Consider the following 16,005-nt stretch of genomic DNA (forward strand, 5'->3'; position numbering starts at 1 on the left):
GATGTTAAATAAGTTCTGGAGGGGGAAAAAGGTTACTTTTATTCCTTCTCTACCTTTTCTCTCTTACTCTGACCAGGGTAGCTGTCACCTCTGATACATCAACTGCACCAACCTCTGCAGGGATTTGAGTGCCTCATGTTGCAACAACACACTGGTGGTGGTTCTTCATTCCAGGTAAATACACCTTCCCATCTGGCTTCCATTCCTGTCACTTCATACTGGTTTTAGTGATTGCCACTGGTTTAGTGATGCGTGTAAAACCATCTCAGGCTGGTTCACTGTGCTGAATGTGGGCTCTTTGCTAAGGACAGTGGTATTTGATGAAGTCTTAGGTTTAGGACACCTGACTTCAGCCCATACTGAAGGTTGACCTTGTGGATACATCCCTGGTTGCCTGCAGGGGACATGCTGGGGTTGAGGGAAAACTCTGAATTTCCTCTCCTGCCCTGCCTGTGGGCCCTAAGGCAGTGTCCATGAGGGGCTATGGGGAGCGATGGAACCTGTGCAAGGGCTTTACATGGCCTTCATATCTTGGGAAAAAATTGACCCAGCCCTTCTTAAGGGTTAATCTTTTTTTAAGATTAGCTCACACAGAGGTGCTGTTAAAACTTTAAACAACTTCAGTGTGAGTTCATACAGGCTCATGGCTGACAGGGACAGGCTGTGGTCGAAGCATCTGGCACCATGCCAGTTCCTGGCAGCCTGGATGAGCCCCTTGGCAGAGATATTTGTCACACACAGCTTCTGAAAGAGAAATAAATGAATCTATCTGGTGAGTTCTGGCTGGGAGAAGGAAAGGGAAAAGGAGGGAAAGCAGACAGCATTATCTGTGCTCCGCAGTGGGGGAAGGAAGATGAAGTCCTAAAGTGGAGATAGAAGGAACAGGGATTCATCTTTGAAAAGGGGCAGCATGCAAATGGGGTGATCTGAGGGGAAGATGAGGCAACTGAGAGACAGGACAGAGCTGTCAGCCCCACTGTCCTCTCCAAGGACATATGCCACTCCTATCCTGAGTATATACCCTTGGAGTTCTGCTGTACCAGGGGACCTGGAAGCCCCCAGCCACTGGGAAGGGGATTGAGATGTTGTGTGGGGCAGCTCTGATCTTGGCTATAGGGGACTGAGGACATGGACTCTTGGATGCATGCAGCTCCAGGAAAAACAAAGCAGTGTTGCTGCTTAGAGCTGCTGCAGGAGGAGATTCCAGCCTCATCTCTGTTAGGTACTTCCCAAACTGGACAGCCATTTTCTGATCCAAAACTGGCTTTCTTAAACACTCTTGATACCTTAGGCTTTGGTGGCACACTTGAAGATGTGTGTGGCCCACAGAAGCACTGGATGACATCAGCCTTAACATTCTGGGTCACCAGAGCAGGGTTCCCACAGTAGGGACACTGAGCAGAAGGCAGCACTGCTTTTGCTTCCCAGTATTTTGAGGCTCAGTTTGAGGTTCCATCAGTGACATCTGGGCAGGCAGCAGAGATCTTTGGTCCCTTGATATTCACCCAAATGTTGCAAGCCCTCATCTGCCTTGTCATGGGAAGCACCAAGCCTGCCTCAGCAGTAAACAACAATGCAACAACTAGACTTGAGCCTGTGGAAAATGCTGTGCTTTGCCTGATAGGAAAAATCTTTTAACATCTGCTGGTACCAAGTGCACAAGTGGTTAAATTTTGTGTCTGCCCCCCAACTCCTCAAATGCAAACCTTTTCCCCACTTGCAGTTTTCTTCTGAGTTCCAGGAAATCCCCACCAAAGCTCAAGTGCAGCATCACAGGTGACCAGAAGCATATAGCAACAGTAAACCACTTTGCAAATAGTTCCCTAAAGCAGTGAAATATACTTCTGGATACTAATTTTATCATAGAATTGGCCTATTTTGGCAATGTTAAGCCTGCTCCTAAATCAAATAGGAAGTGGCACCCCAGGGATGCTGGGTCTTGTTCCCATCAGACTCAACTGATCCAAGGCCAAGACCACGTTTGTTGGTTTAGTTAATTCAGAGCAGTTTGGGCCATTTTATACCTATTTGCTTTCCCTCTTACTTTGTATAATCCCTTTGTTTGATTGCTGAGATAGCCTTGGGCTTTGTGTTTCCTGTGGGAGTGATGCAGCACAGTGACAAATGGAATTTTAAGGGGATGACTGTGGAAGGAAACGTGTCCCTGCACCTATCTGTTTGCCAGGCCAGCTGCTCATGGCCCTTGGAGACAGCATCACTCCAGCAAGTACAAGAGCAGCTTTGAACTTGAAAGGTCTTTGTTCACCCAAGTGCAGCAAACCAACTTTCCTTCCTTTTCCTTTTCCTTTTCCTTTTCCTTTTCCTTTTCCTTTTCCTTTTCCTTTTCCTTTTCCTTTTCCTTTTCCTTTTCCTTTTCCTTTTCCTTTTCCTTTTCCTTTTCCTTTTCCTTTCTTCCCCCAGTGCCACCCCACTGCTTGGGGCCAAGCTCTTCCTCAGTACAACCACAAGTCTAGCAAGTCTCAGGGCTTTGTCAAATTACTGATTTTCTTTCCTGTGGTTTTCAACACAACTACATGCATGCTTTAAAAAGAGACTATCTCAGCATGCCTCCCTTTTTATCATCTGGTCTATGTGCTTTTCTTTTACATCCCTGCCCCATTTTTTCTCTCCTTCTAGTCCATTTTCTCTTGTATTTTATAGGCTTCGGGGTATGGAAACTACTTCTGAAATACTACTTCTGAGATAGCCTGCCTGCACCTGGACTCAGAGTTCCTGGAAAATGCTATTTTATTTACAACATCCCTGCTTACACAATCCAGTACTGAATTCCAGAGACAGCAGTGCCAGGCCTGGTTAATTCTAAACACCCCAAACTTCATTTATTTCCTAAGCCTTTGTTCTGGTGGGAAGGGAGCATTAACAACAAGGCACTGCAAGCTCACTGGTGGGATTTTGCTGTCTCTGTTATTCTACTAAGCATGCAAGGGGGATACCTTTTAACAAGGATACAAATGACTTTCCCAGAAAACCTGACCATTTCAGTGGAGTCTGCCAGCAGGAGCAGAAGCCTGCTGCTGCAGCATCTGAGGCTGGGCAGGAGCAGCCCAAGCCTGGAGCTCCCTGCAGAAACGCAGGTACTCTCTGAGCAGGTGGGAGCAGCAAGCTGGAGCCCCGGCTGAGAGGGACCCGCCTTGGACACAGAGCAGAGCAGAGCAGAGCCAGGGCTGTCTGTGGCAGGGAGGGCACCCTAGAAAAGGGGACTCAGGGCAGCAGCCCACCAGGGCATTTCCCTTCTTCCTACACTCATCTTGTGCTTCAGGTACCTATGCAATTGCTTTTGGGGAAATTTCTGATGAGCAGGTGTTTCACTCCCATGCAATTTAGCAGCAATTGATAAAGCAAAAAGCCATTATCAGGAGACCACAGGCATGCAGAAGCAGCTCCATGGCCACATAACTATGTGATAAAGCTTTTTTCCCCCCTTTGGTCTACATGCATGTACAAAGATTACTGCTCATAATAACTTGTCCAAACTCTCCAAAAATAACAGCTGGTTTTTTATGATAACTGAACATCTTAATGACACTCTCCAGCAAAAGCAACCTAACCCAAGCCTTGCAGACAACTGCTCTTCACCAGTATGAAGCTGACAGAAAATCTTTATGTGTATGCAGTAAGACAGATTTTTTTTTCTGTCTTTAGATTTTTTTAGTTTTTATTCAGTGACTCAGAGTTACAGATGCTTTGGTGGAGAATTGGTCATATTTTTAAAACTTGGAGAAAACTTGGGTTCAGCTCTCCTGCCCTGAGATCTCTCAGCTAGCTGTTGAATTCTTTTGAATTTATTTGGACAGGCTGGATTGATGGTCTGAGACAATGTATGAGACTCAGTAAGGCCAAGTGCTGGGTCCTGTACTTTGGCCACACCAGCCCCAGGCAGCACTACAGACTTAGGGAAGAGTGGCTGCAAAGTGGCTCAGCAGAAAATGACCTGGGGGTGCTGGCTGATAGTGGCTGAACATGAACCAGAGTGTGCCCAGGTGGCCAAGAAGGCCAGTGACATCCTGGCCTGTATCAGCCATAGTGTGTCCAGCAGGACCAGGGCAGGGATTGTGCCCCTGAACTCAGCACTGGTGAAGCCACACCTCAAATCCTGTGTCCAGTTCCATGCCCCTCACTACAAGAAGGACATTGAGGTGCTGGAGTATGTCCAGAGAAGGGCAGTGGAGCTGGTAAAGGCTCTGGAGCACAACTCAGGAGCGGCTGAGGAAGATGGGGGTGTTCAGCCTATACAAAAAGAGGCTCAGAGGGGACAGCATCACTCTACTGCCTGAAAGGAGAAGTTAACAGAGAACTAAGGGCAAGCATGGATAGTGATGGCAAGCATCAGTGATGCTCCTGTAAGTGCAGTCCACATCCACATCTGGACCACATTGATTTTCGTCCAGATTTACACCACTAGAGCCAATAAAGTAACAAGTAAAATGTACAGAGGCAATGATCCTCCACAGAAAACACTGCTGCAGCTTCTTCTAGCTTTTCCTCACAACTAGCCTTCTTCCTAAGTTGTACAGTTGAAATTTCCAATTAAAATCTTTTGGAGCAGAATTAGTGAGTTGGTTTTTGACTTGTTATGCAGCATGAAGTCCTGGGCATAGTCCAGCACATTCAGTGATAGGTCTTGTGTGACGGTTTTTGCAGGGGTTTTAGGATGAGGGAAGAGATGAGAATCTTGACTCTGTGTTTCAGAAGGCTTGATTTATTATTTTATGATATATATTATATTAAAAACTATACTGTAAGAATAGAAGAAAGGATTTCATCAGAAAGCTAGCTAAGAATAGAAAAAAAATTAATAACAAAGGCTTGTCTCTGACTGAGACAGTCTAGACAGCTGGACTGTGATTGGCTATTATTTAGAAACAATCACATGAAGCCAATCACAGATCCACCTGTTGCATTCCACAGCAGCAGATAATCATTGTTTACATTTTTTTCTTGAGGCCTCTCAGCTTCTCAAGAGGAAAAATCTTAAAAAAAAGATTTTTCATAAAACATGTCAGTGACAGTCTTGTGGCAAGGTGGGTTAACTTGGTGTATTATTTGCACACGCAGTACACAATGTGGAGACACACCGCTACCAATTACCAAACACTGCTCATCTATTCTAAGGGAAGTGATCTGGGATACCTCAAGTTTTACAACTAGTTGTTAATATATAAGTAAAAGATCTTATTTGATCCTGTGGGATCAAATAAGTTTAAGCCCAGAGACTGCTGTGTGCAGCTGATGCTTTCCTAAGGGAAATTAGTGAAACTGCCCAGGAAAGTCCCCTTCAAGATTACAAGACCAGGTGCTAAAAGCACATGCCTCTTCTTCCAGGGCTGTTAAGGTTGGTGGGTGATTTTTTTTGCGTCCATCTCCTTGCGAGACTGTTTTGTAAAATCTCGTTTATGAGAAAACCATTTTAAAATGGTGAAGGTTGTCTGGGAATTTTACCCATTACAGCTCCCAAGAAGTGTTCCTTTGCAGATCTTGGTGTTATGATTTTTTAGAAAATACTAGAAATGGCGCAGAACACGTGCAATGAACACTATGTAATAAAGCAATCCCGTGGTTTTACTGGCAATTTACTCCAGCTTTTCCTATTGACTTACCATCTTTCACAAGCTGCACATCATTCTCCCTGCTTCACGATGCCTGCTTGCTCTGTTACCAAAAATTCAGGTATCCCAAAATACAGTTATGAAACACCACATGCCCTAACAAGTGTCCATCCTTTTGCGACTCTCCCGTGAGAAGGAAGTTCCCTTCCTTAGGCAAGAATGCCTGAAGAAGTGCGGGGTGCAGTCTCAGAAGCTGGTGGTGTACTCGTGCCTTGTGCTGGTCTCTGTGTAGCCCCCAGCGTCCTTTGTTACTGTGAAAGCCCTTTCTGCAGCTCGGCGTGGCAGCAGCAGCTTGCAGGCTGCTGCCCTGTACTTCTTGGAAACGAGGTTGTAGAGGACAGGGTTGATGGATGCGCTCAGGTAGAAAAGCTGCAGGGCGAATATATTAAAGTACTGGGAGAACAGCATAGTCCTCATGTCCTGGGTGTTGATAAATATGATCCTGCCAATGTGGAAAGGCAACCAGCAAATTACAAAGGCCAGAACCACCACAGCTATAAGACAAAATAACACATGCAGCAGTTAAGGAGTGAGTTAACTTTTCAACCATCCAGTACATTAAATTTCACGTGGCTGATTTTGCAGGTTCTTCTAACTGATACAAATGATATATAGAAATAATGGCATTAAATGGTTGGAAAAACCATGAAAATGGGAATAGTGTCAAGTCTGACTGTTAGTCTTTGAAGTAAAAGGTAACTGGTAAAATTTTAAGCTAAACTGTGAGGTGAGGTTTGCTGAGAAAAATGTGAACAACAGTGGAATAACATCTGTATAATGACATCAGGCACTACAGAAATCCCCCCTGGCTATGTCTGTAACGCCACATATGAGACAGGAAAACAAAAAGTCAGAATGAGAAGTTTTTGTGGAAGCTCCACAGCAACTCCATTTGCTGCAGAGCTGTTGTTTAACTTGTCTGCATCACCGAAAAAGACCCAGGCTGCACCTCAGTCACCCAAACTCCCACAGAATTTGCTCTATTGTGATGGGATGGTATCTAACATAAAGACTTTATAGTGTAGTTGAGCTATTGATTTTTTTCCACTAAAGCTTTTTCATGCATCCCCAGACCATTACTGCTGGAGACAGCTACTTGCCTAGATGGATCTCTAGCCTGAGTCACTTCAGCTGTTCGCCTGGTCCTGTGTGGCATTTTAGCACAATGAGAACAAATACAAACCCTCTTGCAATGGCAACACAGCAGGAGCAGATGAGGAACAATTACATAAGTGTATTACTGTATCCATACTTTTAATTATTTTTGTTTATAAATGCACATAACTAAAACAATCATTTGCAGAGCATCCTCCGTGTTCCTCACAGCTTAAATAAAAGGGGTGCAGCCATAGAAAATTTTCTTCTGAAAAACACCACAGACCTAGTGCTGCTGGATCTTTGAGATAAGGGGGCACTGGTCTCATTCAGTGGGTTCTGAGATCATGGATATGGGTGTTTCTGTTGGAAAACCTTGTGCCTAGTTCAGTGTAAGTACCTTCCCCAAATAAGCTGGCGAAATTCTCTCAGGCTTATTAGTTTCTTTCCTTTGTGCTACGCTATTTCCATCCAGCTGATTACACTCTCAGTAAAAGAAGTCTCCCATGTGACATGTAAAACCTACACTAAAGGTAGGCAATAATAATAATTGGGGAATTTTGTTTTATGTTCCTTAGTCTATAGCTGGATTTCTTTTTTCTTTCCCTTCAGAATGGCCACTACTTATAAACATTAAAGCCCCAAAGCAGACTAAGGTCTCTAACTTTCCAGAGTCTGATGCTGGGTTACTGAATGTGTGACTAAGAAAATGAACTAAAACTTATCAGCATCCTACACCTGTAGAAGTGCTTTGGTGTTATGGATTTGTCTCCAAACAGCTCGTAGGGGCTAAGCTGCTGTTTTTCAGCCTCCTTGGGCAACCAGTGGATTTACTCCTTGGAGAGCTACAAATGACCACTAATAACTCAGTTTGGGAAGCAGAAATTTTCTATACAGAGGTGTTGCTGCCAACTGGAAGAGACTGCTGATGTTACCACAGTTTTTCTGAAATTGCAGGCTACATTGCACTTGATTCTGCCTGCTAAAATTCAGGAAACGGGTACTTCTATGGAAGGCAGTTGTGCTGCAGGATGTGCAATGCCAGGCGGGTGAAGTCTCAGTCGGGAGGGAGTGAAATCCCTGCCATGGCAGTTCCCGGGAGCGTGGCTGGATGTCCCCCTGTGCTATTCTCTATCCTGAAAGGGAGCTGCGGGTACTTCAGCCCTGCCACTGCCCCCTAGCCCCGACTCTTGCCCCAGCCATAGCCCAGGGGGATGGCAGCAGGACTCACCCAAGATCCTGACTGTCTGGCGGTGCCCCTTCTCCCGGAGGAGCGAGCTGGGGCCCCGCAGGCGGGTGTTGCTCCGCCACAGCTCGCGGCCAATGCAGCCGTAGAGGACGCTGAGGCAGGTGACGGGCAGCACGAAGTAGCAGGTGGTGACCCAGAACATGGTGGCCAGCAGGCCGGACTGCAGCGCCTGCGGGGTGGGCTTGCACTCGCGGCTGAAGTCAGTGTGGTTGTCGGGCTGCTCCACGCCGACCAGGAAGAAAAAGGGGCTGGCGGAGAGCAAGGCAAAGGCCCAAAGGACACCGATGGTGGCTTTCACCCGGCGCTTGGTGACGACCACCTTGGCCTTGAGGGGGAAGCAGATGGCAAGGTAGCGCTCCACGGTGAGGGCGGTGATGTGGAGGATGGTGCAGTAGGTGCAGCCCTCGCTCAGGTAGTGCGAGAGGCGGCACAGCAGCTGCCCGAAGATCCAGGGTCGGGAGCGCCAGAGGCGGTAGAGGTCGAAGGGCAGCCCCATGAGGATGAGCAGGTCCGAGACGGCCATGCTGCCCAGGTAGAGGTTGGTGGTAGTCTTCATGTCGCGGTAGCTGCGGACGACCAGCACCGTGAGGACATTGCCCGCCACGCCGACCACGAAGAGCCCCAGGCAGACGGCCGTGATGGGAACAAGCACCCACATGGGCAGCGCCAGGCACAGCCGCTCATCGCAGGGCGGCCACGGCCACGGCCACTCGGGCTCGCTCTCGCTGCCGTTCCCGCCGCCGCCGCGCCGCATCCCGCCGGCGGCCGCGCCGTGCCCGGGGCAGCGCCGCTCCTTCCTCCGGCCCGGCACGGCCCCACCCGCCCGCGGCTCCACCGCCCGCGCAGGTACCGCGCCCCCGCCCCGCCCCGCGGGCCCGGCCGGCACACAGGGAACCAGGGAGGGAAGGAGGAGGGAGGGGAGAGGGGCGGCGGCGGTGCGCGCACAGGACTGACCACCAGCAGCGAAAAAGAAGGTACTTTTATTGTCCACAGACTCTTAAAGGTACTTTGCTACATCGTTTTATGTATTTTCTATCAGACTATACAGGTTCGTCTTTGTGGAGCCCGACGTTGTACAACCGTAAAGTGATATGTTTGGTAGTGTATCTATAGCGTTTTAAAAACTTTAGAGTTTCTCTTTTTCTTTTTATTTATTTATTTTTGGAATGTACAGTATATGAGGTAAAATTAAGATTACATTAAAAACTGTCTTCAATGCAGTAATATGCACTGAGGCTCAAATGGCAAATACACTATTAAATGACTATCAAAAATAGGAGCTCATTTGAATTTTACTATGAAAAACGTAAGTCACTGCAGGTTGCCTGCAGTAACAAATCTTACCGTTTTAGACATTCAACCATAAGAAATCTCTGGGCTGTGACACGCAACCTCATTTGCACTGCCAAACATGGCACTTTTAAGAAGGTTCTAGAAAACATCAGTTATCGCGGTATCCTGCGGGAAGGTATCAGCCTATACGTACAAATGACAAATTAAGAAATAAAATGTAAACATACAGTACATTTTAAAGACAGATCGTTCTTGCCACCTGGAGGCCAAGTTCTTCGCCATTTCTTTTTTTTTTCTTTAAAAAAAACGAAACTCAGCAACATTATTCTACAGCACAGATCATTGGACGTATAAACAATTACAATACATGCCCGTTCTAATATAAGAGAAATTCTTCAGAGATCTTCAAAGCACAAGACAGAGGTTCCTTTTTTTATTATTATAAAGACTGACAGAAGTGTTTAATACTATTAAAAATGCTAAACTGAACACAACTAGAAGTCATTAATGATCCACTATCTTGTAACTCAAATAAATTAAAAGTAGCTAATTACAAAGTGTATAACAAATAACATAAGTGTGATGAGACAAGGATTTTTTTTTTTTAAAGATAGTTTCACTACAAGCTTTGTGTCACTGGCAATCATTGACATCTAGCAAGATGTTCAATGGGATACTTGTTAAAATTCAGTCTGGTCATTCAAGAACTCACAAATGCAAGCTCACAAAACATTGATGAGTTATGCAATTGCAAAGTGCTCTAATGCAACATTAACTACATGCAATCAACAATTTGGTACAGTATCCAAAGAGACATTACATTAAACATTAGGATCTCAAGAAAAAAGCAGCTTTAAGTTTTCTGGTGCAAATTACTACACTTCGTCTTCTGATTTGGTGCCCCAAAGAAAGAAGAAAAGAAAGAAAGGAAGGGAAAAAAGAGAAAGAAATATAGAAACAAAACGAATAAAAAAAGGCAGTGCTAATTTCTGGTGGATATGGCAAGTGAATGTTGAGGAAACAGCAAAAATTCAATAATGAATTTTATCTCAAAATTCTGTTGACTAGCCAAAATTAGAGGGCACAGACATCTGTATAAACTGCATCCAATCAAAGGTCAACTTTGGAAATGTGTTTTTCAATTTAAATAACAAATCTAAGAAGGTCTCTCACACACTCCCTTCTATATTCAGAAGAAGTAAAAGAGGCATTTTTTGTAAGTAAACACCGAATCCTGGGGGTAAAATAAATCACCTGTGCCATCTCCTTGTAGTCTTTCGAAAACATCTACTTGCAGTGAAGAACTCCACATTTATCAGATAAGAAGCTTCCTTCATGCATACTCTTCCATCCAGTTTATTATTTGCTGCCTGAGAAAAGCCCCTTCTGTTTATCAGCATAAATCCTGCTTCCCAAATAATTAAGACAAATGAGGAGGTAGAAATACAGCGCTAAATTGCTTTCACAGCATCAGATTAATATTGTGTACAGCACAAGTTTGTTAGTGTAAGTTTTAAATGCGATCTACACATTCTTCCCTGTTATGTTAGCAACCCTTAGAAGTGTGGGCCAGGAAATCACCTTTACCCTTGCGTTTACTGGTCAAACCCTTTTCCTTAAACACTGCGTGCCTGCCCCATATCGAGTTTGTACTGCATGAAGGCATATAAAGAAAATATTATATTTCTGTGGCTTGCATTTTAACAACATGTGTCAGCCTATACCTACGAGTAAGCATTTTAAAGTGGCTGAGAAAGTTTGCATCAGTCACAATGCCGGTGCTAAATGCCTGGTTTTGTAAAAGCAAGAGAACAGAATTACTTTTAGATTATGAGAAAGTAAAATGTAATGGGCAGCATTATAAAATAGATCTCTTTTCTTCACTTTATGACGAAGTACTGAATGATAACAGCAATCAGAATGGAAAAGATAGCAAAAAGTGCAAGGATGACAGCAGCACACACTTGGTCGCTCTGTGACCATTGTGTCCTTGTGGTTTGCACAGTGTCCTTGTTGGTGCTTGCCGGTGGCTCAGTCCTCTGAGAGATGAATAGCACTGGGGCGCTGTAGGGGCCCACCAGGTCCTGGTGACCCGCGGCCTCTTGGCACTGGCGAATGGCACATGCGCGGAATCGGTATTCACAGTTCAGCTGGAGGCCTGTGTATCGGAACGACCAGTCTGGGCCCTTGTAAATCTGGAAATAAGGGGGGAAAAAGGGAAACTTCAAGTAAGAAAGTACTATATACGCACATGTATCTTAGAATGGTTTTGTTTATGGTGAAGGTAACTAAAAAGGATGACAACTCACCAGTGTTTTCACCAATGCAAAGAAAAATGGACAAAAAGCTCAAACACACAACTTAAATACCCGATAAAGTCTCCAGTTATTTTGTGGCACAAGAACTACGCTTGGTTGTCTGGAATGATGAGTACAGACCAAATAAACTCTGTCACAATCCCCAGCCTTCAGATGTTTTAGTGACCACTCACAATGTGATGCAATATACAATATTGTATCATAGGATTTTAGGCAGTTAACTCCATGTCAAGCCAATTCATTAAGTCTAATCCAATCCAATGTACTTTGTTGTAGTTATCTGTATTTAAAATATTATGATTTATCCCAATAAACACTTTATCAAGGAAAGCCACAGAGTTCTCTTTGTGATTCTTAATTTCATCATATTCCCAAGACAGAGATAACTTGTGAGGGTGCTCTTCAGAGGTGTCTCAGTTGGCAAGTTACCATGAGTTCACAATGCTTCAGCATGGAGTCCCTATTTCAGTGAAATCTAAACTCCAGTTTCTCAAACAAATTAAATTTGCAGCTATGCAAAGGTTCTGTGAAAGCCAACAAAATAACCGCACAGGGGTGCAGTTACAGGTAACTTCAATAGGTAGGGAGGTATAAAGTGAATAGCACTGCAAAATTTGATTTCTCTCTTTAAACCCCTTCACCCTCCCACCTCCAAATATCTGGATTTCCTTTATTTAACTGGTAGCACAATACAGAAATATCACATCTCAGGAGCTTTCCCTACAGTTACCATACTGTTAGACAGTACCCTGATAATGCACACTAGAAAAGTAAAGAAACAGGAAATCCTTTCTGATTCTGCTGTTCGAACAGCTCTTGCTGTGCCTGAGGCTACTCTTAGACTCAAGAGTCCTCTGACAAGCTGAGCTTTACTACAACCTAGAGACTTTCTCTCTGAGGCAGGGCAGTCTATCGGAAGTGCAGCTTCCTCAAAATTTTGCTAATTTGGATCACGCATTTGGGAGTGAGCAAACAGGCCACTGACGCACACCCTACTCCAGCTCCAGCTATGCCACCTAGCAGGGGTTAACATCCTCAGCTGCTTGTCCCCAGTGCCTTGCCAGAAGTTGCCTTCCTTTCCAGTGTGTTTCCTGGGGTTTTTATATGGTTGCTTTCTAACCCTTTTAAGATCTTTGACTGATGTATACAGCTCAAACAGCACATTATTAACTTATTTTGTCTGTAGCATGGAGGGAGCAATGACATGAGCAATTTGGATGACAGATCACGAAGAAGGAGGAGAGGAGAGTGAAGTTTTGGCAGTGAAATAGCAGGGAACAGCTTAGAGCAGACTTCCAGGCAGGTTTTTTTTTTTATCCCTGTCAAATAAAATTGCCACCATCATGTATAAGTGCGTTAAAGGCTGTTTTCATACTGTTTACTTCTTAACTGTTCTAATTTTAATTTCTGCAAATTAGTCTTTTCATTTTATTCTACTAAAATAGACTGCTCTGCAGAGGCAAAAACAATCACACACCTCAGTCTACTTTGTTATTACCATACTCAAAGAGCCAACTTTATTTTCTTGTCCAGGTCATTTGGCAACACACACTGATAATCAGAGCGTGATTTAATTCTGTGTCTAAAAGCAACAGAGACCACACCTTAGGTACCTAATGTTGCATTTACAATGTTGAAGTTACAAAAAAGACTATCCACGTGGCAAGACATCTCAGTTTATAGTTCATCTTTTACTGAAAAATTTAACAAATGGCCATAACAAACACAGTGCTACACTAAAAGTTATGAAAATATTAAGGCATATAATCTACCAAAGCACAGGTGAAACTTACTTAATATTTAACTATAATAAAATTATAATATACTAGAATTAACTGTTTCTGTCCTGGAAGGAAAGTTCCTTGACTTAATAATATGAAACAGTTTTCAAGCCAAATTTCATGTCAAATATCAGGCAGTTTATAAACTGTGAAACAAAAAAACCAAACTGGGAAGCAATATTAACATTGAATGCAGGATAATTTGTACCTTGGCATTTTGAACTGCTTCTTTGCTCTTAGTGTTAAGAGAACCCTTTGCCCCTTTTCTCCCGAGTCTCAAATCTGTACCATTAGCTAAAAGATTTCTTTTTGTCAGTTGTTCCATTAGTGGATGGCTTCCTCACCACTTGATGTGTCAAGCTGTATTTAGTGAACATCAGTGTAACCCAGAGAGGCTGTAATTTAGTACAGAATCTCCTTCTGAAATGAAGGAGATGGGTTTAGGAGATATTACCTTGTATTATTTAGTAATAAAAAGTTAACATGGTGACTAAAACCATGCTGGAACACAAAAACTTTACTAAATCTAATCTCAACTAGTTTTACTAAACTAGTTATCACAAAGAATAATCAAAGAAAACTACAGTAACTTAAACACATCATACCTGTTTGAATTCTGAGTCTTTTCCCACCATGACCTGAAGACAGTAGATAACTGGATCACCCTTCATGGGCTGCAGAACCTCCCATGTGATTTCACAAGTGTGATCGTTTATTCTCTCTATCCTTGGTGCTGAAGGAAGGAAGAAAGCATAAAACTGACAGCTAGTTCTGCTTTCCCCATCACATACTGTCATATTCTAATACCTTTAAAATGACAAATTCTACCTCCTATTTTATCTCAGAGAAATAAAAGATTCAGATTCAAATTTATTCTTCCTCCAGTGTTTTCTGGAGCAACAACTAATAATTCATATAGGCTTCTCTTCCTAGTTTAGGTATCATCCAAGAGAAAGCAAATAAAATTTAGTAAGTGTGCATCATATACCATAAAAAAACCAAACAATGCTTAAAATTATTCTAAACATGCTAGAAAGCATTTTCACCTTAACTTGCCACTCTCCTGGTAAGCAGGAGAACTAAGTACAAACTTCTTAGGTCAAAGAATGCATAGACCCTGAGTTTTCCATTTTTGGAGTGAATATTTTAGGCAACTACCTGAAAAGAGGCTTCTCACACTATCCCTACCTGCACTTGAAAAGGGCTTAATATTCTCAATATCCCAAATACAACATAATACCAAAATCAACCTGCTATCCTCCCACCCCTCAAATGAAAAAAGAAGCATTCTTACCTTTCAAGGCAGCTGGAACAGATTTGGGAGTAGTGAAAATATATTCTTGAGAAAGGGGACCTTCACCAGCTTCATTACATGCCTGAATACAAAATTTGTATGATGTTGACTCACTGAGTCTTTGAACTTTGTATGTATGACATGGTCCTCTGTATAAGGATACAAACCTGAAAATGGAACAAGCAGCTTATTTTGAACACAGACAAGGACTTCAGAAGCAGTATTGTCTTGAAATCTGTTCCCATAATTTCCCAGAATCTAATGAAAAGCCCAGAAACACTTATTTCAGAGTTAAACAGTGTTCTGGCTGCTATAAAACAATAAGCTCATTTTCCAGGGGCAAGTTTTTATTTCTCATGTCTTTGAAATAAAAATCTCTTGCACAAAGAGCACTACAGATTCTCTCTTACTAAAAATGTTCCTAAGCATTTAAAGAAACTATTTTGCATTTGAAACAATAAGAAAAGACAGCAGATGTATCTCTCAATGAACTGCATTTTTTTTTTTTTTGCTTCTACTCCTCGAACATTTTTAGCTTTTCAAACTTAGGTAACTAGATTTTAGCTTTTTGCCCCTTTGCAACTCTCCCTTACTACACCTAAAAATAGGTGTGTGCCATGGATCCAGTTGCTTTTGTACATAATTGTTGGAGATGGTCTCATGCAGACCAGCACAGAAGGGCAGAGTCACACTTGTAGTGCACACCAAATCTGTTTCTGGGAGTTTTGTACACTGGCCACTGGCCTTCATGTGGCAATTCTTGCACAAACCGATCATGGCAACTCTTGTTTGATTTTCAGTCTTGGTGTCCCCAGGACACAGCACGAACTTCTCTCTTCCTGCAGGGGTTGTTATCTAGCTCGTTCTTGTCTTTTAAAATTAAAACAGATGGTACCTGCACATATCTAGTCTTTAGGAATGGCAATGAATTTCCTCCCACTTAAACAGTCAATTTATTTTCCTCCTTACAGCACAGCAATTTCACAGAGTGGATCTCTTTTATCTTTTTGTCAAGCTAAAGCTGCTCATCAGACACAGAACACTTAGGAGCAGTACTGCTTATTTAACCATTTGGGCAAGGGTTCTTGCTGTACCACCTCAGCTGACATTCTATTTAACATGAGACAAAGAATCCCTCAAAATAAACTGTATTAATTTCTACTAAAATAATTGCATATAAGGCAACAGGGAGTAAAGCATTCATCCCTTCCAATATTAAGTATATAAAATTCACAACACTGATTGGACTTGTTACTTTGACAAAATATTTAAAAGTGAGGGAGAAAAGTGTATTAAACTCTTCATGTTGAACTGTAAGTAAAAAACAATGAAGTTTTTTATCTTGTAC

General features: G+C 43.0%; 2 protein-coding genes across 8 annotated transcripts in view; both read right to left on the minus strand.

Moving 5' to 3' along the window:
• Positions 1-4,794: 4,794 nt before the first annotated feature.
• Positions 4,795-8,853, minus strand: MLNR (motilin receptor). Of its 2 annotated transcripts, none has more exons than XM_009085643.4 (2): positions 7,954-8,840; positions 4,795-6,121 (listed from the first exon to the last, which is right to left on the minus strand). In XM_009085643.4, exons 1-2 carry the CDS (start codon positions 8,723-8,725, stop codon positions 5,814-5,816), a joined length of 1,080 nt encoding a protein of 359 aa, XP_009083891.3. In that variant the 5' UTR covers positions 8,726-8,840; the 3' UTR covers positions 4,795-5,813. The 2 variants fall into 2 exon arrangements, with proteins under 2 accessions (XP_009083891.3, XP_050826604.1); XM_050970647.1 differs by having other exon boundaries at positions 5,907-6,069; positions 7,954-8,853.
• Positions 8,854-9,684: 831 nt separating this feature from the next.
• FNDC3A (fibronectin type III domain containing 3A) overlaps positions 9,685-16,005 on the minus strand; it is a 109,391-nt gene continuing 103,070 nt past the window's right edge. For all 6 annotated transcript variants that reach the window (XM_050970625.1, XM_009102935.4, XM_050970643.1 and 3 more), the window contains 3 exons: positions 14,658-14,824; positions 13,969-14,096; positions 9,685-11,459 (listed from right to left, as the gene is read on the minus strand). In XM_050970625.1, the coding sequence (XP_050826582.1) occupies positions 11,145-11,459; positions 13,969-14,096; positions 14,658-14,824 (610 nt within the window). In that variant the 3' untranslated portion in view covers positions 9,685-11,144. The remainder of the gene's footprint in view (positions 11,460-13,968; positions 14,097-14,657; positions 14,825-16,005) is intronic.

Source organism: Serinus canaria, chromosome 1 (assembly GCF_022539315.1).
Source record: "Serinus canaria isolate serCan28SL12 chromosome 1, serCan2020, whole genome shotgun sequence".
NCBI classification, from domain to species: domain Eukaryota; kingdom Metazoa; phylum Chordata; class Aves; order Passeriformes; family Fringillidae; genus Serinus; species Serinus canaria.